This window comes from Dicentrarchus labrax, unplaced genomic scaffold, assembly GCF_905237075.1.
Source record: "Dicentrarchus labrax unplaced genomic scaffold, dlabrax2021, whole genome shotgun sequence".
Taxonomy (NCBI): Eukaryota; Metazoa; Chordata; class Actinopteri; family Moronidae; genus Dicentrarchus; species Dicentrarchus labrax.
Window position 1 is genome coordinate 23,658,395 of NW_026136719.1, and position 24,928 is coordinate 23,683,322.

Consider the following 24,928-nt stretch of genomic DNA (forward strand, 5'->3'; position numbering starts at 1 on the left):
TTTCACATACTTGAGCCATTTAACTTGTTTCTGAAAGAACTAAATGGATTAAATTGGCCCAAGGCTGGTTCCCAGCAACTGAGTGTTTTGCAAACCACTGATGTTTTTTTCTCTCTCCCTCTTTGCTTTACTCCACTCAGCATTCATAATCTAAATTTCATGTATTTTGACACCAGCAGTCAGTGATTGAGATTCTTTCAGCTGGAGAGCATAAGTAGTGGTGTGAGACAACATGCTTTTCAGCTGATAATACGGTGTAGAAAATCTTATTTAAACGTCACTGACACTTATTGTAACCTATTCATTAAGGGTACAGCTTTGCATAAACAGGGTCTACAGCATCACTGACATGCTAAATGTTTCGTATATAAACTAGCCTCAATTCAACCCGCAGCATTGAGGCGAAACATGTAAAGCAGGTCACTCCTTTAAACCTCCATTCTGGTTTGTAAGGTCTGTAAGAAAAGGGGGACCCTGGCTGTTTTCTCGAGAGAGGACCCTTGCCTCAACATGGCCTTTTTCCTGGAAAGGCGTCCCTTTTCTTTTTGTCCTCCTTCCCTCTCCTCCTCCTGCTCCTTCCTTCTCTCCTAATGAGCAGGCTAATCTCTCATGTGTAGTGAGAGGAGGTTTTTGTGGTCGCTGCACTGGGAGAGCTTGTCTGTTTTTCATTATGGCTCTTGTGCAGAGAGACAGCACAAAGGATCATGGGACTTGAAGCAGGAAGCATCAGTTAAGCATGCGGCATGTATCACTGTTGGTTATCAGAAACTTCTCTGTGCATCTCTGACGAAAGACCTGTAAAATCCTGCTTGAGAAGATGATTTATTTTTCCTCTTTTATTTTTCTTTCACTTGGAAGAAGAAGAAGAAATTCAAGCTCTGCACTTAATAATAACAGTTTACATTAATGAGCTGGTTAGGGCATTAAGGAACAACTTGATCTTTAATTTTTTTTAAGTTTGTCTCGAGTGCAAGAACCGTATTGTATGTCACCCTGTTTCTGCTGTGATTCTGGTTCCTCTTAAAGGAACAGTTCACCATATTTGTCATTTCAAATATAAAAATAGCTTTATATTTAGCAGACAGATGTGAGAATGGAGAATTTAAATGAAGAATTTCTTGATTATCAACTACATTGTAGTATATGCTGCCCCTAGAGAAATTTTGAATATGTGTTGATAGTCACAAAGAATCACAGTCAATCTTGTGTCTTTTTGCAGGTATTATTATTATTTTGCAGTATTATTGATTTTGAGTTGTGTGTGTAATTATGATAAATGAATAAATTTAGGCTGTTTCTGCTAATTGTCACAAGTAGGCATCCAGAGACTCTGTCAGTTACAGTTACTGTTTTATATGCAAGGTCTGTATGTGATGTACTGTACGTATAACAAAGGAATCATTCAAATCAGAAGGGAACATTTTCAGTCGTGATACTTTCATGGAGGCTGCTAGTAGGGAAGCAAATCAAAATAAGATACAGAGCATGCTGTGTGTGCTCAGCGTACACAGTGTCCTTACCCGTTTACGTTTGGTTTATGTTCAGCGAGTATTGTGCGCTTTCTCTCATGCATGCTAATCCAGTGACCTTGGCAGTGTGCAGATCACAGTGCAGAAACAGAGGAGGGGCAGCGAGAGGGGGGTCAGGCAAAATACTCATGACATGCTCCGATGCCCACCTAAAACCCGGCAAGGACACGCCCACTGATCCTGAAAGAAAAATGGTCTGTGGCTTCCAGCAGAGGTGGCACTCACAAGTGCCTGAGTATAACACCATAACAGGCACAACAATGGAGCATAATTATAGCACATCAACTCCGTCTGTTTCAGACGTTTTAAGGACTTCATCACTTGCACGCTCCAGGGAATGTACAGAAAAGTTCAGTCTTTGCAGATTTCAATCAGGAACATTTGATCTGAAGAAAATGGCAAGCAGCAAGAAATAATGGTGTAGCTGTTAATTAAGATGGACAGCGAGGAATGTGAGGTTAAAGAGAGTCATTAGTTGTTTTTTGGATCTCTGGGATGCAGTGTAGATTTGTCCAAAACATAAATGGAGTTTGCCTCATCACTATTAACATCTTTTTTTCATAGTTTTACAGTTAATATGACCCCCAATATTTTTGATGAATGACTGAATTTTATATTTCATAGCGTGATGAATCATGGTTCCTGTGGTGCTGGCTGTAAATCACTCTGGACAACTTGTATACTGAAGACACACACAACATAACATTTATTTTTATGACACACAAACTAATGCTTTTCGTCACACCTCACAGTCCATGTTGCTTTGAAAAGAGAACGTTCTTCACAGGGAGCTTTGATGCCGCTCTTATGGGAAAATAATCTGAGACTTGGATGCCATTTACACTGAGTCACTTCATGTGTCTTGGGCATCTATCTATGTATCTGGTTTCAAAAAAGCTAAGTGTAAATGCTTCCCAGGAACCATTCAAGTCTGATTGAAATGTTCGAACCATAATGGATAAACTACAGTGGCTGCAAAACAGGTGAAAAACTATTTTCTTTGTATTGCAGAAGTGGTAACGGACTATGTAGAATTACAACCTGGCTTGTGACATAATTAGCACACATAATGAAAAATTAAAAAAAAATGTATGCCTTTTTAAAAATATATCACTACCGCACGCCATCATTATCTAAAAACAAAGCACTACAAAAATAAGCATGTGCTCACACATGTGCTCAGGAGACATTTTATATTTGAGTTGAAGTGGAACTTAAATAGTTAAAAGCCGTTGTCTCGTGTATCTTTCATTAAAAGTCAGAACTTTCCTGATTCAGTTCCAGTATGTTAATACACACCACATGTCTTTTATTCCTACTTGTGTGTGTAAAGGAGAGCGTGAGATGTGTGTCCCTGTGAGGCCTGACTGGCTGACTATATACTATATAGACTGAGCTGAAGGATTCTCATTTTACGGACATCCTATCTCTCTGATTTCTAAATGATCAGTAATGGCACCTGACAGTCTGCAGTGCATGCAGGTATAGTCCTCACAGATTCATGAGAGGAACCGTTGTCCTTATCAATATGAGTGACAACTGTTGACAGAGGATGGAGGTAGATTTTAGCTCACCAGGCTCCTGATAGCATGACTACAGGGTGTGTGTGTGTGTGTGTGTGTGTGTGTGTGTGTGTGTGTGTGTGTGTGTGTGTGTGTGTGTGTGTGTGTGTGTGTGTGTGTGTGTGTGTGTGTGTGTGTGTGTGTGTGTGTGTGTGTGTGTGTGTGTGACAAAAGCTATTAGCAAGGAGTGTAAACCCAGTGTGCTTGACCACTTCTTGTCCTCGGATACTTTGTGGTGGATGACTACAGAGCAGGATACTCAGTTGCGACTCCAGCCTGTTCTTCTCATCAAGGGCCTCTCCAGAGACACACACACACAGGGTAGAGGATTGTGTCTGCCTGCTGTGGTAGCACTTAAAGACCTCCAACACATGCCAGTCCAAAGTGAGTGCACTTAGTAAGCTGCACACAGCTCCACTGGTGCCCTAAAAATCGACAAGTGTGCAAGCTGGAAAATGGCAGAAGAGAAGTATGGAAGTGTACTTTGATGGGACTCTAGCTGTAGCAGAAACCATCTGCAAGCATGTGCAAGCCAGCTGGATTTGGATATTTGCCGTGCCAATACAAATGACATTATTTTTTCTCTTCAAGTCCACTTGGCTGAGCTATAGATAATCTTGTCATTCATCAAGCCAATCTTTCTTGCCTGTGCTTTTTCTGTGCATTTAAAGCCATGAATGAACTTGACTACCAAAATAAATAAAGTTTTTGAAGTAGTGGAAGGTGGATTAGGATATGGAACATCAGAAGCTGCCCAATACCTTTACTTCAGTCCTGATTAAATTTGACACCCTGCATTACAGATAACCTTAAGTGCTGTATAATGCAATGCAAACACTTCGAGCAGCTACTTTGTGTTGCAGTAAAATACAACAGAAGAGGAACTAGTATATCCATTCAAATAAATACAGAAAATAAAAATAAAAAGTTTTCTTGTTTTGTTGATGCATTTCTGATGAACTGTTACTGTCAGTGTCAAAAAAAATAGTGCTGATTATAAACAAAAACACTGGGTTCCTATCATGAAAATCTCGATGATTATGACCCCATTAGCACACTTTGCAATGATCATTGTTGTACGACTAAATCAAAGTTAGATGGGTTTTTTTTTCTTTCTGAAATAAAGAATAGTAGTAAAATATCCCATCCATAACTTTTTACAAAATAAAAGTAAGTATAGTTACATTTACAAACTATATTGAGTATTAGCCATTCCATTTGAACCATAAAACTATGCTTTTCTCTGTCTTAGCTTTAGCTTTGGGCATCAATTCCACTTTAGTACATAACAATCAGTGGGATGGCTGAATCTTTGCGTATCAGATTCCAGTGACATCTACTGTCTCTTGAGTGAGAGACTGTAGGAGGATGCAGAGAGACATGATGCACATGACAAGCGCAGGCATGTCTGTTTTGAATCGTGTGAGAGGAAATTATACCAACTATCTGTCTCCCTCTCTCTGTGTTTTACTCTGTGTCTGAATAACTCCTTCAGATACCACATAGAGCATCTCTCTGTCATTTGAGCTAATATCCAGGATTTTGTAAGCTTTCAGCCATGATAGACCACTGCGCTCCATCGCTCCACTGCTTCGAGTGTTGGTTGGGTGCATGCCAATCCAGAGTGCATCAGGATGACACCTAAGAGCCAATAATTACAGAGCAGAGCATCATGTCTGTGTCAGCCCCTTGTTCTCTGCTTTTAGAGTTATGCAGTGTTTTATGCAATGACCTCATCTTTGGTACGTGTGTTGGGGAGATGTTTTTTTCCTTCAGAGGGTGAAAGGGGCATTTTTCAGTATTTCATTTATTTTACAGTACATGCAACTGTTTGATATTACCAACCAAAATTCATTGTTGTTGCCCTGATTCTGAGCCTGCACATGTAACTGTGTGGCACCATTAACACCTCTTTGCTGCATAATCCTCACACGCAGCAAACACTGGACTTACACACTGTCAGGCTCTGGTTATTATCTGCAAGGTGCAGATGTCTCTCAGTACGATGTGTACACACTTACTCACACACACACACACACACACACACACCCAAATACGAACATAATGTACAGCATGCTCACACAAAATTGCAGCAAAAAGCCATCACATCATACCCAGTGATTACAAACAACACATGTGTGATCCTCACTGCCTGGCCTTACAGATACTGTAGGTGTAACACTCGTTCTGAGACAGATTCAGCACCGTCAGCTTTTATTTACAGTCCAGGAAAGTGTGAGTTTCTCTGCCCCAATTTCTCTGTTGTCCGTATCGTGTTTTGTAGAGGTTTTACTCACTGTGCATTCATTTGCAAATTTGCCCTTTTAAGAATAACAGAATCCACTCATTGAACCCGAGCGACTTCTTTGTTATAATGGAATCTGTTTTAAAGTTTGCCTCAGCTCCTCCGGCCCAGTCTGTCTCTCTATCAGGGGTCTGTGTCCTCTAGCTGTGCAGACAAACAGTGTTTCTTTGCCGACTTGGCTGGCATATTACAGCAGCAACACAGAGCAAGGCTGCTTTGGGTGCCAGTAGACACCAACCAATAAATAACCATCACTTTGCCCAAATATCAAGAGGAGCAGTGCTGCGATGACCTTGAAGTGACTTCTGTCAGCGTCTGTCAGGGAGCTTCTGCGCCATTGTCAAATCATGTCAAACAGAGTGCCTTCAAGCTGTGTGCTGTTGTGTGGCTTTGGCTGGCAGAGGGCAGGGATGGATAGTTTCTTCTTTTTCTTTTTTTTTTTGTCTTGCATGTAAGATAAGCAGAGCTCAGGGTGAGATTAATATCAGCTGTGCTACACTCTCCTCTCCTTTGGGTTTTTTCTGCCCGGCTGCAAGTGAACCCCTTTGTCCCCGTTGCCCCCTTGCCTTGTGACTTGGCTCATGCTGCTTTAGTAAATCTGGGGCATGTTTACAGTCGGGGCTTTTAGGAGTGTCTTGGCAGGCGTATGCCTACCAAGCAGCCAATCAATCGCCCCACCCTTGGAGTACTATTAAACCTTGGAAAAATAGGTTGATCCTGCTCCATTTTCCCTGAAATATGATGCCTGCCAGCGTGCTGGCATGTATTTTATTACTCGGTGACACTGTCTGCAAGCTGGCACCGTCTGATGATATCTTAGTTACCTCAGTGGTGAGTAAGCACACACTGAACACACTCAGCTGTGATGTGAATGAAGGGATTCAGAGGCATGCAAATCTTAATTGATGTCACTGCTATTTTGAAGGTCTGGCCTTTCAACAGTGATAGTTGTTCAAACCTGTTTCAACGTTGCAGTCAAAAATATGGGAAGATTTTGAGATATTAAAAAGTGTTTTCCCTCGTGTACTCGTTTTTTATATATATATATATATACACACACACACATTACAGCCACTTATATTTGACTCAGTCTTTGTGCTTTTATTAAAGGTAAAGTACAACGTTTTGGGAAGAGCACTTCTTCACTTTCTGCTTAAGTTAGATGAGGAGATTGGTACCACTCTCACTTATGTACAGTAAATATAAAGCTACAAGCAGCAGCCAGCTAGCTTAGCATAAAGACTGAAAAGAGATGCCTTTTACACAAATGAAGTTCCTCACAGATAAATTAAGTTATTTTTATCTGATTGTTTGAAATATCTGCATTATCAGTAAAGCAGTTTACGTTAACACTAGCATCAACAGGCATGATATATATATATATATATATATATATATATATATATATATATATATATATATATATATATATATATATATGTACATATGAAATAAGATTCAGATAATCAATGGATTTAATATCTGAGATATGACACCCTTTTAAGGCACAGACGCAAGCCTATCCCCTCATGTCTTTTGCTGTTCATTGTGTTTGTACAGAATTAGTCTGATTCCCTCACTATAAAGCAAACATTTCTGTGATCACAGAGCAGCTGCTCTCTGAAATCCTCTGTAATATGACTTGTTCCTGCTATCTTTACCTCCACTGATTTTAAAAAAAGAACCTCACAATGAATGATTATAATGAATACACTGCCAAAATTAAATTTCACTTAATTGCGGCGAGGTTATTATGTGCCAGTGGAGAATATTCATTCAGTTCTTGACTGTTGTCAGTATTACATTAGTTTGTAGCATTGGCCAATTTCTTTTGAAGCATGTAGCCCTTTATAACCATGGGGACTTGAGGCAGATACACACAGTTTGAGTTCCAGCCTGAAATTCAAAGTACCTGTGGTACCAACTAATTTAGCATGTTAGCACCGGCAGTAAAGCAGCCATATTTACGGTAGGTGTGATGTGATGAGCATTAGCAGAGTTTGAGGGCCTGGCTTGGTGACAGGCAGCTGATTAAACAGGCGGGTGATAAATATACCTGTAGCCTGGCTGTGAAATGGCCTGCAGATGCCCGGCATTCTGCTGCAAGCATGTCAAAACACACAACTGATTTGCAGCATCGGAAAGCGCAAAAAAATAAAATTAAAATAAAATCAGCTGCTCTAGATGAAAGCGAGAGAAAGCCATGAGTTTCAGTTTGAAATCACAGCATCTTGACACAGCACTGACGTTTGTTACTACTTGACCTTCTGCTCTTATCAAAAATCCATCTCAGGGTGCTTTGAAAATAACATTTTCTTCCCCCCAGTCTGCATGTTTCTTCATAGGTCAACATCTCAATCCAATCTTCCCGGTTACCACAACTCCCACTCACAGTACTCCGACTTCAACCCCCCGCCCTCCCACTAAGTAGCCCCGGACTGCTCTCTGAGTAAAAGTTTCATGAGTGTGCTCTCCTCTGCTCGTTATTCCATTGTCTGTCTAAGAGGATGTCACCGTGATTTATGTCAGAGAGTTTTAATATGCCGAGGGAAGGCTGTTTTTGGTTCCAGTGAATGGCCAAAACTCAGGGGAGCCGTGACAGTCAAGCTATGATATGTCCCCCTGTTGAGAGGAGAGACGGCACTCCTTTGTCTGCCAACAGTGGGGTCCACTGGGACTGAGTATAGCTCTCTTTATGAGCATTTAGAACATTTTTAACAGACTTAATTCACCTTGAAATAAAACCATTTTTTCCTTCCTCACATAGGTCATTTAGCACAGGAAAAAAGTGTTCCTAAAGATGACAATAGGAAGTCTTTTTTTTTTTGTATCCCCTCCCTGGACTTCAATGACAGGCCCCTCTTTTCATTGACTCCAGATGTCACAATGTTTTAAACAGAATGAGGGCTGTTGATCTGGAAAGGGCCTCAGATTTGATTTTGGACAAGATGTAGCTTGTGCAGCTGGCTTTCTCTCCCATAAGGGGAAGAAGATCATCTGCCAAAATGCCTCAACTGTTAGATGAACCATTTGTTTGTGAGCATATTGAAAAGTTTAAATCGTGGGTTGTAAACATTTATTGCTGTTTACTGGCTCCATTTGCATTATGGTCCACTGCACCTCCTGGAGTGTTGGAGATAAACGTACTGCTGGTGTCTTTTTCTTACTGTCAGAAGTGTCTAAATTTGATTTCAGTTTGCTGGTTATACACGAATAAAAAGGCTGTAATGGTTTAACTGCAGCAAATAGTAGTGTTGACGACTCCAGATACGAGCCAGTAATCTTATTTGGATAAGCAAATGGAGTCTGTGACCCCCAGCGATTTGGCTTGGGGTGCACATCCAGTATGTTTAATGTGTTTGGAATGGGAGGCAGTAGATAAACATTTACATAGATGGTCAAAAAACTGCAAAGGGTAAGAAGTATGTAAGCAATAGACGCACAAATATTTGATTGCACATATCCCATGTCTTTGGTAACCTCTAGAAGACTGTTAGTCTTGTTAGATATCAAGTGATAACGTCCACGCATCCAGATACTTACAGACCCAAGCTCAACTGTTGTTTCCCTAAGGACCACAATGCTTGAAGGTCTTGAATAAACCACTTTTCATGGCTTCCTGGACCCTTTGTTGCAATTTATACTGGGTAGTTTGAGCAGTTTATCACACAGTAAGTCAAACTGAAAAGTGACCAATTGTCAGACTTATTGCCTTTTACAAAAACTGGCTGCAAAAATCAATCCAAACCTCTTGAATCTCCACTTTCACAGTGGAAAGCAGTAAAAAGCTGCTGCTGATGCCACTGCAGAGAATCCCGAGCTGTTTGTGATGCCAAGGGAAATTGTATAAAAGGGGGATTGTGTACATTAAATCTGTAATTCATCACAAGAGCTATTCGAGGCTGCAGGGAGGGGAGCTATGCGGGGCGAAAAAGTAACTAATTTGACTTACGGCCCACTGCTAAAGAGATCCATTTGAAGAGGGTTGGCGAGCAGCAGAATGAAAGAGATTTAGATTGGTGTTGAGTAGAAGAGGCTTTTACCCTGCTGCCAGTACAGAGCAGAGCGAAGAGAGAGCTGGCCAGCACAGGGAAGTGTGGACCTGGCTCACTGGCGTACATGTGACCTGTTCTCATGGAGCTACAGTAGCTGCTGGCTGCTACCACCGGAAAGACGGATAAACAGGACAGTCCCCTGTAGGAGTACAGAAATGATGCTCAAAGACAGTTTTCCCCCTTGTATCATAAATTAATTTGACTGAAGCTCACCACTATGTGTTGTGTTGTAGTTGGATGTAATGTGATGTCTGTCCACTTGTTCTCGTTTCCTGCAAGATCTCTGTGATGCCTTGACAGAGATTCCCAGATTTCCTTGGAGTGCTTTCCGATCGTACATTTGTGTCTGGCCAACACATACAGTAGCAGTGGGACTTATTTTGTGCTGATATGTTGACAGGATTCGGAATAAACCCCAACTTCGTCACTTTTCTGTCGATTTCTTAAATGATATCTACTTTATAAATCACCTCTGTTTCTAATTCAAAATAACGTTCTTTTTTAAGGTTTTCCACCTGATAAAGCTAGTGACAAAACGAATCATTTTGTCAAGTATTTTGTATCTAAAACACTTTTTATTCCTGATAATGAGATGAAATGTTGATACTGTTTAACACTCCATCAACATGCATTTTAAATCCCAGCACTGTAATATTTAATTCATGAATTGTTTCTCTTTTTTTTTGCTGCTGTTTTCCAGATGCAAAGGAGAGGTCGGCCAAGAGATTCTCTGTGGATGGCGTCTTCAATTACACCTCTTTGCTGCTCAGCCAGGAGGACGACATGCTGTACGTCGGAGCCAGGGAGGCGCTGTACGCCCTCAGCCTCTCGGACATCAGCAAAACCAAGCTGCAGAAGAACGTGAGTCCAAATGCCAAGTGGATTATCAGTGGCAAAATGGCAATGAATGAGTGGGCTGGCAGATAATTTGCTCTCATTTTAATAATGGTTATAAATGGCATTGGGAGACTAATTTAGGTAATAGAGTCAATAATGCGGTTTGTAATACTTGCGAAATTGATAATCTAGCAGATCACTTGACTCCATATGTTAGCTATTTGTTGTTGAATAAGAGGTATCATTTCCATACCATACACAAGTTCTTTGTATACATTTTAGTCTTAAATAAACTCCTCAGTAGAATCAGCATGGTTCTCTGAATTTTGCACGACTTACTCAGGCTTTCTTTTTCATCTTCAGCTGACGTGGGGCACTCCTGCTGGAAAAAGAGAGGAATGCAGCTTCAAAGGGAAGAACCTGGAGGTGAGAGGCACCTTTTTACCGCTGCAGCGAAATAATGAAAATACCTCAGGAAAATAGTTCCTTAATGACAATATTGAAAGCATGGATTTTCTTTTTGAGGGAGAGTGTTCTTTCCTTGCTGTCCTCGGAATCGTTTCACTGGTGTTGCCAGAAGATAAAATGAGCATTGAGTTCTGTGTTGAAAAACCTTTCCACCAGTTACAAATAGATTCATCAAGTGTGCACGCTCACCGGGGAATTGCTCTTTTTCTGTGTGCACTGCTTCTTTCTTTTCTCGTTCTCTCTCTCTCTCTGTCTGTCTGTCTGTCTGTCTGTTACCTTGTTGTCACACCGGCTGTTATATCCCTAGGCGACAAACCTTGGTAATCTTTGTATGGCAGTGTACAACTCTGGTCCGTGTGTTACAGAGGAAAAAGTGTGACGCTGGGAGGTTTTTCCCAACAGCGTTTTAGAAAGGGTACCATGTGTATGTTTCTAACCATGTCTATCGAACAATTTCTGATGTATTTTGTGTGTTGTGATTAGGAGCTGCAGTATTTAAGGAACAGACTTTAAGGAGCTTGCATGAAAAACACATTCAGTTGTAAGAATTTCTTGTGGATTCATTGACGTCACAATTGCTTTTCCATTTGTTCCCCATCCAGACTGATTGCTTCAATTACATCAAAATTCTCCTGCGGCTGAACAGCACTCATCTCTATGTGTGTGGCACCTATGCCTTCAGTCCCATTTGCGCCTACATAGTAAGTAATGACCTCTCAATCTACCCAAGTCTTGATTTTTATTTCTCTCCACTTCCCTCACTAGCACAGCTTTTGACTTTGGATCTGTTTCTTTGGTGTTCTTGAGGAATAGAGCTCTTTATTCCACCATGTCAGTATTGGACCTGTTTTTATCCAAGCGTAACCAAATGCTGCAGAGGCACTTTAGCCAGACAAGTCAACAGGGGGTATACGAGCTGTGTGGTTTCCGGCGAGGGAAGGAGTAGATCTGTTTATCTAGCGGAGGAGTAAATCTGGAGTGATGGTAACGGGAAGCAGGATGACATTGATTTCAATGATAAGGGAGCAGTCGAGCTTGGCGACAGCTCAGCTCTTAAAGCGGGACATTAATGACGAACACCCCCCGCCCCCCTCCCTCCTTCTTGACGTCAGAGTGAAAGGAAAACACGCAACTTCTCAGACTGAAGATGACTTGGCAGGACTTTAGGCCCTGAACTGGGATTCCAGCTCTGAGCCTGATTGCTCTGGGTGAACACTTGTCATGTTGACAGAGTCCAGAACTGTGTGTGTGTGTGTGTGTGTGTGTGTGTGTGTGTGTGTGTGTGTGTGTGTGTGTGCACCCAGAGCATTCCTAACGGCCAGACGCTCTCTGTGATGCATAATATTAACATTAATAAATGCTTTATTTTTATAGCTGTTCTCAAAACAGTCGCAGAAGGTTTTACGGGCAGTGTACCAGGGCACTGAAGCCAGGAAGATACACTAAACAATCAAATGACAGACATGAATTCAAACAAGCCCAGAGTATAACAACAACTCATAATAATGAAGCATGGGAAGATTTTCCAGACATTGGAGGCACAGTTTACTGTCCTGTTTGGTTTGATTTGATTATTATTAAATGGAATGTTATTACTATAAAAGTTATTACTATTACTGCAAATTGCCCACATAAATTTGTTTTAGTGTCTATCGCTGTAATTGTTCCTCCTCTATACTCTGTACTGGCAAGAGCTATTTTATTGTAGTTTTTATACACTAATGAAAACATATCTATGTATATTTAATTTCTGCCAATAGATTCTCCTAAATGTTACTGGACCTTTTGAGATAAATTGAAAAAATGTGAATCTGTCCTAAACCCAAGTGTTATCTATATTTTAGTCTTGACTCATAATACTGGCTCATACACTTTAAAGTTGAAATAATTGGTCAGTTAGTCAAAAGAAAACTATTTCCAACAATTTTGCTAATCAATCATCAGGCATCTAGCAAAATCTTGAGCATTTGCTCTGTTTCATACCATTTTAAATTGAAGATGTTTTGGTTTCGGACAGCTGGTCATAACAAAACAAGTATTTTGAAGACGTCACCTACACTTACCATGATGCAACATAATAGTGTCTTTTGTTAGACCCTCCCTGCCTATTAATGCCAACTCTCTGCTCACTGTTTTTAAGGCAGTCTTTCTGTTAAAACTGCCCAGCCCTGAGATTACTCCAGTGAGGTCACTTCTTCTCAGACTTGACAAACCTCCTTCAACTATTACACAGCTCTACAACTGTTTCAGGGGCTGAATATTGCCCTACATACATTGCCAATATCATATATGGTATATACATAGGCACCTAAAATTACCTAAAGTATGTTCTATGGCCTATTAATTGACAGTGACCAATTGACCAAATCTGAGTGACCATACTAACTGCATGAAGACATGAGGTTGATATTCTATATTTTCTTACGAAATCCCATGAAAAGACCAAATAATTCCTTTTTTAAAAAAGTCAGTCAGACTCAGAAACAGCTGGTGACTGTAGTTTTTAGCAAACATCAATTAATTGGAGTAAAGATTGCATTTCGCGGGGCAATTCTGAGCAAGAGATAAATGCTTATTAGCAGGATTGAATGTGTGGGGCTGACTCCCAGTACACTACTGCTGCGTTCATATCCTTTGACATATAGTTTATTCACCAGACCGAGCTATTGTATGTTCAAATTGACCAAACTCACTAAAAAGTCAGTGCACTGTGCGTGTGTGTTGTAGGGAAGAAGTGGAGAGAATGAACTTGAGGTCACTGAGCTCACTTTAGCTCAGTCTTTACTGTAAGTAGAGTTTAATTGGACTGTGCCTGAGGGACATTTGCTGTTTGTGTCTCATCTCCAGAACACGTCAACATTCACGCTGGAGAGAGACGAAGTGGGCGAGGTTGTGATGGAAGATGGGCGCAGTCGCTGCCCCTTTAATCCAGAGTACAAATCCACTGCCATCATTGTTGGTACGTAGAAATACACAGATTTTATTATATTTCTTTCTGTCTTCAGGTCACTTGAAACATTTGCCGTGCAAAGAACAAGGTATTATTTTGTGTGGCTTCTTTCTGGGAAGAGGCTCAGCAGTTTGTTTTTTTCCGAAGCTACTTTGATGTTAACTACCACTTTGATTCAGTAATGAGTCATGATGTGCCTGCTGATGTTGTTTGTCTGCATCAGTCCTTCTGATAAATAGCCGGACACCAACTGATGCTGTTTGTGTTCAACTTCTTCAACAAGCAATTAGTGAATAATTGAGCTGGATATGAGTGGAAGACATGATTTGCCTAATCCCTCCCTCATAATGCTTTCTCCTGATGGCTTCATCTATTGCAGTTAAGAAAGCCCCCAGCATGTCATTTATTTGTAGTTTAGTATGTTTAATTAATAGTAAATCTTAATTTAAAGCCTCTCTTTAAATCTTTGTCTTTTTCTCCAGATGGTGAATTGTACACTGGTACAGTCAGCAACTTCCAAGGGAATGAACCAGTCATTTACAAGAGTTTGGGTCAGGGAACTGCTCTGAAGACAGAAAACTCTTTAAAATGGCTGCAAGGTAAACTCCATTTACCCCATCAGATATCAGGCTGTGTTTTTTTTTCCCCTCTACACATCTCACATTATGTACCCAACAGAGCAGATAAGCTTGAAAAAGTAGCGATCATTAGCGAGACACGGCCGCTAATGCATGCAGACTGAGAGCAAGGCTCTTTTAGATTGCAGGAACTCGGTCCTATCAGTCGCTGCACATGCACTTCAAAACACAGCTTCCCTGTGTGATCTCTGACTTCTTTCTAAATTTACGATTGTACAGAAGTGATGAAACAGCTGAAAAAATAGTTATTTTGCGTAGATGATAAAGGTATAACATGTCTCTCTAACCACATTTACTTTTGTGTTTTTCTATTTTTACCAGATCCCGTCTTTGTGGGGTCTGCTTACATCGAGGAGAGTCAGCCAATCGGCAACCCTGTGGGAGACGACGACAAGATTTACTTCTTCTTTAGCGAGGCGGGAAAAGAATTCGACTTCTTTGACAACACCATTGTGTCGAGGATTGCTCGCGTGTGTAAGGTAAGACAAGTGGAGTCGGGGGGGGGTGAAGTCATTACACAAGACGGCTGTGTGCGAGAATAAGAGTCACAGCAGGGTTGAAGTTTTGTCTCAATAATCCTTAATAATCTTGATACAATTACCTCAAAACAAGGCGGGACGCTCCCGTGTCAAAGCACGTTTGGTAACATTTAACTGTATTGTGCCTGTGTAGACGCAATGGAAATGTGTCACTGGCGCGTTAAAGCTTCTTCGGTTTGACTGTGCAAACATGTTTTCAACAGATTTGGTTTCCACTTGCCTGAATCATCCTCTCCTCCTCACCATGCCACCCTCCCTCCCTTTTCTCTGCAATGTCATCTCCCCCTCTCCTTCCATCTCCCTCACAATGTCAGCTGCACTCGTCCATCCCTCCAGCTCTTTGCCTTTCTCCACCAGCGCTTTGAGCTTTGCAGGCATTATTAGTATTCAGGGGTGCTTCGCAGCAATATGAAATGCTTTTTCCACTCTACTATATGGCCTGTTTTTGTTGCAGGCAAAGCATGCAAACTGTAGCAACTGCAGAATTCACTCGCATCGTTTAAACCCATCGACGTCATCCCCCTCCTCCCTCGTCGAGAGTTAAGTTTGGTCACCCTGAATAATCAACACCAGACTTTATCCCTTTTCACCTGTCATCAGATCAATTAAACGGCTATGAAGCTGCCTGATATACATGCACTCAGCATCCCTTCCTGACTGATGCCTCTTGTTCATGCAGGCAGTAATGTGAGTAATCATGGGGACAGCATGTAATCTTAAGTGACAGTTTAATGACTTAGTCCTGCTAGGCTCTGGCACTCAGTGCTGCGACACCTCTCGAAGCCAGCAGAGCAGCTCCTGGGTTCTATATATGGAAATCATTGACAGAAAGGCCCCCAGACTGTGGCAACTTGCTGCAGATGAACTGTGCAATGGAGACAGAAGAATGGCTTTCTCTGCTCTATAAAGCTCCTTTATTTCACTGGAATGCAGCAGCCTTCTTTTTTCCCCCGACTGACATCTTTTCAGATGATGTTTTGTGGCAATACAGTAGTGATACAGGTGGTTTATTCTGCATTGAACTGGGTAAATGCTTAAGAACATCAACATAAAAATGTCCAGTTTCTACTAAAAGAAAGGCTTTGGGGTGAACTAATCATCAGTCTTCAGATAGATGTCTAAATTCATCTGTTGTACAAAGCCATCTAGTTGTTGACTGTCTTGAATTTTATGAATCTGGGTAAATAAAGACTTTTTTCAAATTTAAAAAACATGGCTGACCGAGCAGCTGCACCAAGCCGCTTAGCTCCCCTCACTCGAGCAGAAAATTCAACATTTACAGGGACATTTTACTGTGAAAATTCAGTAAAAAAAAAAGTATGTGTCACTGATTGTTGCTATGGAAACATGGCTCTTAGTTCAGAGTTAGCCTGGGGGTTAGGATGGCTAACTTTTTAGGCATAAAATAATTTATATACTATACTTTATACTACTACTATAATTTATTTTGGGGAAACTCACATTATACCAGAGGTCTGAAACACACACACAATATTGAGACAATACAGTACTGTACATCACAGCCAGCTCCTATACTACAGTTCCCATAATTCTTTGCGGGATGTTAACAGGAAGTCTAATGTTGCCAATGATTCAGTGAGTTAGGCTTAAACTTGAGACCCGTTTTTGGGTTGTTTTTTTTAACTTATATTTGTTTACATTATGGATGTGCAGACAGCTGTCACTGGATTACTTCAATACTGAAGAATATGGACAAATGTGATGATTCTTAATCAAGTTCTTGAGTTATGAGTGTCTTTGTATGACTTCTAACCAAATGTATTTAGGTTTATGTGCAATGGACATCATAGGAACGTGTCACACTGAATCTAAAAATATGCACATCGTGTCTGTGTGTTTTAGAGTTATTACTCTGAGAAGCAGTGCGATTGTGACACAAATTGCGGCAATCAGGTCGAAAGGGTTTTCAAGTGCCTTAATTGCCTCCATGAGCCTGTGTGTCACTGTTGCTGCTACTGCTCACCGTGTTAGTGAGCGGGCCAAACCACAATAACTAACTTCCTGTGGTTTCCAGGACATCAGCATGCACCTGTCCACCTCTCAGTGTCTTTGCCTCACATCCCTCTCAGAAACTCTCCCAAGCCTCCCACACAGTTTGACGAATTCTGCATTAGACAGCTGAATCAAGACTGGCTTAACACTAACAGACCAGTATCTTTTTGAGAAACCAGCCCCTGAATTGCTGCAGGCTGACTTACTAAACTATTACCATATTCATATAAACCTTTGGTTTTCTCAGGATAGTTTCTCACATCTGAACACACGCCCTGTGTACTCCTTTGGTGAGCAGAAAGTGCTGAACTCAGATTAGAGTTAGGTAACAGCGAGGTATGAAGGGCCCTCCCTGTTAGCAGGCTCAGTATCTTTAACACACTTTTTTGCAGACTGACAGAAAGCATACACTCTGTGTATCAGGCCAAGGCCAAATATGTGGCTTTATTTCAATATTTTAAATGGATGTGCTCCATCTTGGCAGACATTTTTCTACCATATAAAGAGGACATGTTTCTCGTAAGATCAGATAAATCAAAGCCTCTTTAGCTTTTTTCATGAGTTTCTAACTACTGTTTTACTTTGCCAAGTAATTCTGCTTCCGAGTTGTTTTTTTCTCCCCCTCTTTCCTATCTGTCCCCCTCCCCTCTTCCACTCCCTCTTTTTCAGTTGTTTATTCAGGTGTGCTCACTGAGGAACTGTGGAAAGAAGGCAGATTATGAACGTTGTGTGGCACCATTTTCCTTACTTCTTGTTCAGCAACTTCTCCATTTGACAAACGTGAGGAATCCGAAATGTGAAGTTCAGATAAAATGCGATGGCAGTGTAAAACAGCACATAGAAGGGAGTATATTTTTGTAGGGTAGCTATTGGGGGGGAGTGGTCGATGCGATTGAAAGTACAAGCTGCGCAGCGGAGCGCAGCAACAACAGCGGTGGACAGCTGAGAGAGCAGGAATGTGGTCTCCTCATTATGTGGACAGGCTACTACCACAGCCTAGTAATTGGTTCTCAGGCCCTGCATCAGTCCCATGAGGTTTCACCTCACGATTGAGCATCATGCTTGTTTGTGTGTAGCAGCACACAGAGGAGGAAATAGAGGTAGTTATAATTTTGCATTTTATTATCTCCTCAAGGGGGATTCACTCCTCGTGCTGTTACGTACGAGTTGTTCAGGGTTTTGGAGGCCCTGCTGACGGGATAGTTTGGATCTGAGGCAGGAAAGCTGTCTTGAGATTGGGCGAGACCACTTGTTTTGGTCGTATTCTTCCTCCACCTCCTCCTCTTTCTCCTCCCCCTCCTCCTCCTTCTGTGTTTTCCAGCTTGCTAGATGTATTTGGGGGGAGTTTCTTTTGGTGTGTGTGTGTGTGTGTGTGTGTGTGTGTGTGTGTGTGTGTGTGTGTGTGTGTGTGTGTGTGTGTGTGTGTGTGTGTGTGTGTGTGTGTGTGTGTGTGTGTGTGTGTGTGTGTTTACAAACTCTTTGATAATTGCTAGTCATAGCAAAGTTGTCTGATAACTGTTTAGGTGAATATTTTGTGACCGCTGTCTCTGTATCTTAAAGGCGGAGTGAGCCGTGAACCACTGATGTGGATTTCAAAGCTGTAATTAATAACTAACCATTGTTTGTTTTTCATTTCACCATCTCCTCTCCTTCAAAGAGCAACTGATATTTGGTGCTAAGGCATCTTTTATGAGATTTTTTTTGTCAAAATATCCTTTGAAATTCTGTATAAATGCACGACACATATGCTGTACCACAGGAAAAGATATAAGTTGCCTGGAGTTGCCTCAGAACATTTAAATCCTGGTTATTTGTTATTTATTTGGTTATTTCATGTACTACAGATAGACAGACAGATAGACAGACTTTATTAATCCCGGAAGGGAAATTGGGTCGTCATAGCAGCCAGGTACATTAAAATACAATAAAATACAATAGAATAAAATACAGCAATAGAATAAAATACAGCAATAGAAAAGATAAAAAAAGATAAATAGGTAGGTAAAGTGCAAAGAGTTGTAGTTGCAAGATGGTGGTAATAGTACTGATGACATGATGGTAGTGTTATTGTTAATAACAGTATATAATAATATTAACAATATATAATGATAATATTAATAATATTTATAATAATATAATAATATGTATATATAATATGATGACTGAACAGATATACATGTATACACATAGATATTATACATTAATATTGATATAATGTAAACGTGTGATATATTCAGCCTGTGCAAGGTGTGCATACATACATACTGTAATATATATACACAATATATATATACACACACAAGATATGATATGATATATAGCATGTGTATAATAGATACTTGATTATACAAGATATACATACATTATATATTATATAATAATTGTAATAATAATAATACAATTATAATATTAATAATAATATAATTATAATGTATAAATATGATATATAATATCAACATGGTTTATATTAACACATATCACATACGATAGTAGCTATATGATGAAGTATATGTTCCACAGGTAGATTTAGTCCAGTTCTGTGATTGTGGATCTGATAGAGGCAGATGAGTTATACAGTCTTATAACAGTGGGGAGCAATGATTTTCTATATTGTTCCTTAGAGCAGCGTGGTTGAATGAGTCTGTTGCTGAAGCTGCTCTTTAGCTTGTCCAGTGTTGTGTGGAGGGGGTGGGCCAGCATCCTCTCCTCCACCACCTCCTCCAGGGTGACAAGCTTCAAGCCAACAACAGATTCAGCCTTTTTGATGAGTTTGTTCAGTCCGTTGGCATCCTTTGCTTTGATGCCCGCACCCCAGGACACCATAGCATAGAAGATGGTGCTCGCCACAACAGACTGATGTCTGCAACATCCTGTTGCAGACATTGAAGGACCTGAGCCTCCTCAGGAAGTAAAGCCGGCTCAGGCCCTTCTTGTAGATGGCCTCTGTATTTGTGGACCAGTCCAGTTTATTGTCTAGTGTGACACCCAAGTACTTACACACCGACACCATATCCACATCGCTCCCGGCGATGCTGACAGGAGAGGGCAGGGGCTTGTTCCTCCTAAAATCCACCACCATCTCCTTTTTCTTTGCAACGTTCAGCTGCAGGTGGTTCTCCCCACACCACTTCACAAAGCGGTCAACCAGGTCCCTGTACTCAGCCTCCCTCCCACCCTCAACACACCCCACAATAGCCGTGTCGTCAGAGAATTTCTGCAGATGACACGACTCAGTGCAGTACTTAAAGTCTGCAGTGTAGGTGGTGAAGAGGAAGGGAGACAGTACAGTTCTTTGGATAGGATATTAGTTAGGATATAGTGCAAGATTCAGCAAACACAACAAAAAGTTATTTTTATAAAAGTTACCTACTGCAGCTTTAAACATGAAAAATATTTGCATATTTACTCATTCTGATGTTATTTTAAGAATACATTTTTAAATAATAAAACCATATCTGACTATTTGTGGTGTATTATAATTATTTGTAGATTAAATTACCTTTTAAGTTAATATACTGCCCTGCTCTAACTTGGTTACTTTCTTCTAATAATGTTTCCCCTCCACCTCCAGAATTGTTGTTCATGTCTACTCTAATGACACTTACTGCAATAGTAAAAGAAACTGGGGACACAACTTCTTTAGCTGTGTGTCTGGTCCTGTCCCTTTTGGGCCCTGTTCTTAATTTTCAGGATAACTCTAACCAGGGTGTTGCCTACGCATGCTCCAACAATCAAACCTGTGTAAATAATTGTTAAATGAGGCATAAAGTCTTCTATAACATACTGTTACGTACTTGAACTGTTTGCAGGGTGATAAAGGTGGTGAGCGGGTGCTGCAGAAGAAATGGACCACCTTCCTGAAGGCCCAGCTCCTGTGCTCCCTCCCTGATGACGGCTTCCCCTTTAACATCATCCAGGACATGTTTGTCCTGAAGCCCATGGGAGACAGCTGGGAGAGCACCGTCTTCTATGGCGTCTTCACCTCCCAGTGGTAAGAGACGAATGGAGACCTACATAACTGAGACACACAAGCACTTCAATGAATCTGATTTATGTAACAGTTTATGTTTATACACACACACACACACACACACACACTTAAATCTACACGGCTCACACACACCATCTTGAGCCAGTTTTTATTTAATATCTTCACTCAAACTTGGCATGTTGCCTTTTCTTCCTTGGCTCCTCTGAATTTAGAGCAGCTGTAATGAGCTTAAACACTAACACAAGCTCATGCAACCCCAATGTCTAATTAATGTATCAACAAAATAAAGGTTTTAATATGGAAATCATTCAAGTGCCCACTCTACAACTGTTCTCCAGTTAGAACACTGACAACAGCTACAGAAAGGATGGATGAGGTAAAAACATGCTGTAACATGCTGCAAGATGCTAGTGTGAGACTGAAATTAAATGGCTTAATTTTCCCGTGGCAAAGATGTATGGAGGCTATAGTTCATGCAAGCATAACACATAGATTCAAACAGGGAAAACGTATAAACATTTGTGTTCACAGGTATAAAGGAGCATCAGGCAGCTCAGCGGTGTGCGCTTTCACCATGGCACAGGTGGAAAGAGCCTTCAGCGGGCGCTACAGAGAGGTCAACAGGGAGACACAGCAGTGGTACACCTACAATCACCCAGTGCCAGAACCACGGCCCGGGGCGGTGAGTGGTGCAGGCAGTGCCCTGCGACAAACAATACAGTTCAACCTCTCTTGGTTCAGTCTTGTGTAACTTTTTTATTCAATTAGCTCTGTTCAGTCAGAAAACACAGATAAAATGAATAGAGATTGGTTTTTAACATCCTAAATATCTTTCTTGTTATCACACTTACAAACAATGTATATTGCAGTCTCCAACCAAACATACCCAGTTGTACCTGTAGACAGATTTTTGGCCTGTTCAACAAGTGAGCCTGATGTTAAGCAGATGTTCTCCTTTTATTTTCTTTGCCTGATGACAGAATCCAAAAGTACTGTCTTGCTGATGTTCTGCTTGGCTCTCCATCAGTCCCTGGAGCAAAACAAATGCCTAAAAACTTAAAACAAGTAGATATTTGCTTAAAAACATGGTAAAAAACTTCTGGTCTGCTATTGTATATCACCATGACGTTGTTTCCAATGATACCTCACCCCAAAACGTCATGCTCTTCATAACTAAAGCTAGGGTCATAGTTCTACATATATTCTCATTGTATGCTTGTATTTCCAGGATGAATAAGAGATTCATTTTTCATTTCTAATTTACTCCCTGACAGTGCGTGACCAACCACGCCAGGCAAATGGGTATCCAGTCGTCCTTGCACATGCCCGATAAAGTGCTCAACTTTGTCAAGGACCATTTCCTGATGGACAGCGTGATCCGCAGCTCTCCCCTGCTTCTGAAACGCAGTGTTCGCTACACACAGATTGCTGTACACAAAATCCAAGGCATGGAGAGGGCGTATGACGTGCTCTTCATTGGAACAGGTACAGCAGACTTTTATGGGTTCATTTCAATAGTTAAGTTGTGATTGTAAACCTGTAGAAGTTGCTTATATCCCCTCACAAACTGTCAACTTCCTTCAGTGTAAGTCACTTCCACTCATCCTCTGTGTCTTCCAGATGATGGAAAGCTTCATAAGGCCATCAATGCCAATGATAAAATGCACATCATAGAGGAGATGATTCTGTTTCCTGAGCCTCAGCCTGTGCAGCACATCGAACTGGATCCTCAGCGGGTAAATCACAGCTCTGTCATCATAATACACTTCTGTAAAGACTATTGTCACACTGGTTTGTGTCAGTTTATATTTAATGTTTACTCATTTCATACTCAAATTCATTTTAGAGTAATAAAACTGTGGAAGAGCTAAATTTACCAGAGCACAGACTGGTTACAGACATTTTCTTTCCGCAGTGGCCATTCCATTTAGTTTTCCTGTAAGTTACAGCACCGTCTGGAACTGAGTTTATGATCCTCTCTGGCATTATACCCGGAGCTAAATTTCATTACCTTTCTCTCTTTATTACATAATGGCCTCTCCCTGGGCAAAAGCAGCCAAACAGCAATCTTATCTAAGATTATGTAATTCTAAGTCCAACATACTTTTTGTGAGTATATTCTTAGCTCCAAATAGGGATATGATGACATGACATGATGTCTGTCTAATAAACTGGTGGATAAGATGGATTAAATATAGACAGTGCTTTTGGGAACACAGGGATGTGCTGTATATCAATATCAACGTCACATTCGTGGTGAAAATGAATTTCTGGATAATAGTGCTTCTACACAATGATACATACTGTCTGAAAAGTGTTGAAAGTACACAATAATAACAAATTTAAGACGATGCTGTGTAGCAGCCACTTGTTGCCATGTTTTTTTGAGCACAATCAAATTACTTGGCTGACACCAAGTAAGATTAACAGCTGGTCATAGTTAGTCCTTTGTTTAGGTTATATTCTTATGTTAATCTTAAGTAATTGTTTTAGCATGGTTTTCCTTTCTGAAATCAAAAATGCGTAACCAAAAGCAGAAGTTCTGTTCTGCCCTGCATTCACCTTTTGGGGAGAGATTTGTATCTCACATGTTTGTTTTCTCTCCTGCAGGGTCTGTTGTTTGTGTCGTCCAACTCTGGGCTGGTGGAGGTTCCTGTGGCCAATTGCTCCAACTACCTGAGCTGTGGAGAGTGTGTGTTGTCCAGAGACCCCTACTGCGCCTGGACTGGGCGGCTGTGTCGGGATGTCAGGATGGCTCCACCTGACAGGTGAGAGATCACATACACAGGGTCACAAATTCCTCAACTGTTCCAAAACATTTTAAGTGGTTCATCTACCGTAGCTCACAGTCAGTACGGCAATATTTGTTTATTAAGCCACCTTAATAGATTTGATTTGCTATATTGCCTTCAGAAAAGTTTGCATTTACACTTTAAATACATACATACACTATAGATGTCTCCTATGTAGAGAGTTAGTTTATCTATACATGGCTCATACAGGAGGTCTGAACCACTCCTACTGTGGTCCTGTTTGCTCAGTCTTTGCTTACGCCTGTTGTTGCGAAGCCGTTATGTTCATTCGTTGCTCGTGTTCATCCTTGCTTCTGTTTGTTGTTTTGTTTTTTTGCTTTGTTGAGCTGTAATGTGCTCTACTTTTATTGTTGCCCCTGTGTTCTGCCTTTACTGTAATTAACATTGCAGACATTGTTTTAAACTTGTTTCTTGATTTTATACTGCCAACTTTTACACCTGGCCTGGGACTATAAATGTTATAAAATTAGCTTCTTGGATAATTCTAGCATTAATATTTTATTAATATGCAGTGTCCCTGAGAAATAAACAACAACTTGTGAATTTTGTTTGTAAATAGGAAAAATTTTAAATATAGAACATTTGCAGAACATTTAATGCCTTAAATTCTCTCAATCCACTTACATCTGTTTGTACGAGTGGTTCTGTCCTGAGGCTCAATGTGCTTACACAGAAATCGTGTTACTTCACCTTAAAAGACTTTAGATAGATGTGATGTTTTTGTTAGATGTGAACACCCAAACAGACTCATAAAGTGGGCATGCAAAGCTCATAGTCATGTGTTTTTGAATAAGTAGCTTTTAAAAGACAACTGTTCTCTTTGTCATACTGATGAAGCTATACTCAAAGGTTGTAAATGAAAGGCTTGGAGGGAGAAATGGGTGCATCCATGCAAGGTGCCTCTCATTACAGCTGCTCACACTCACCCTGTTGTTTTGTTTGGTATGTTTTGACTCAGTCACTGGCAGCAGGATGTGGAGGAGGCCGATACATCAGCGATTTGTAACAGGACGTTTCCCAGCACCAGATCTGCCAGACCAGCAGCTTCTCGTGAGTGTGTTCTCTGTGTATTGGGGTCTTTGATTAAACTGTTGTCATTTACCTCATGGACGCCACAACAACATGCACATAGACATGTCAGAGAAGATGTCACATGTTGTTGCAGATTGTTATGATGTCAGGAAAGTAGTGAGTCATTCATATATATTATAGTTTGAATTCAACATTG

General features: G+C 40.7%; 1 protein-coding gene across 2 annotated transcripts in view; it reads left to right on the forward strand.

Annotated features, from left to right (window-relative positions):
* The window catches only part of sema4bb (sema domain, immunoglobulin domain (Ig), transmembrane domain (TM) and short cytoplasmic domain, (semaphorin) 4Bb), a 54,219-nt gene that overhangs the window by 23,824 nt on the left and 5,467 nt on the right, over window positions 1–24,928 (forward strand). For both annotated transcript variants that reach the window (XM_051379240.1, XM_051379239.1), the window contains exons 3-14: window positions 10,152–10,312; window positions 10,652–10,714; window positions 11,359–11,457; window positions 13,604–13,715; window positions 14,189–14,305; window positions 14,666–14,823; window positions 20,706–20,887; window positions 21,419–21,569; window positions 22,162–22,372; window positions 22,508–22,623; window positions 23,498–23,655; window positions 24,659–24,750. In XM_051379240.1, coding sequence (XP_051235200.1) covers window positions 10,152–10,312; window positions 10,652–10,714; window positions 11,359–11,457; window positions 13,604–13,715; window positions 14,189–14,305; window positions 14,666–14,823; window positions 20,706–20,887; window positions 21,419–21,569; window positions 22,162–22,372; window positions 22,508–22,623; window positions 23,498–23,655; window positions 24,659–24,750 — 1,620 coding nt within the window. The remainder of the gene's footprint in view (window positions 1–10,151; window positions 10,313–10,651; window positions 10,715–11,358; window positions 11,458–13,603; window positions 13,716–14,188; window positions 14,306–14,665; window positions 14,824–20,705; window positions 20,888–21,418; window positions 21,570–22,161; window positions 22,373–22,507; window positions 22,624–23,497; window positions 23,656–24,658; window positions 24,751–24,928) is intronic.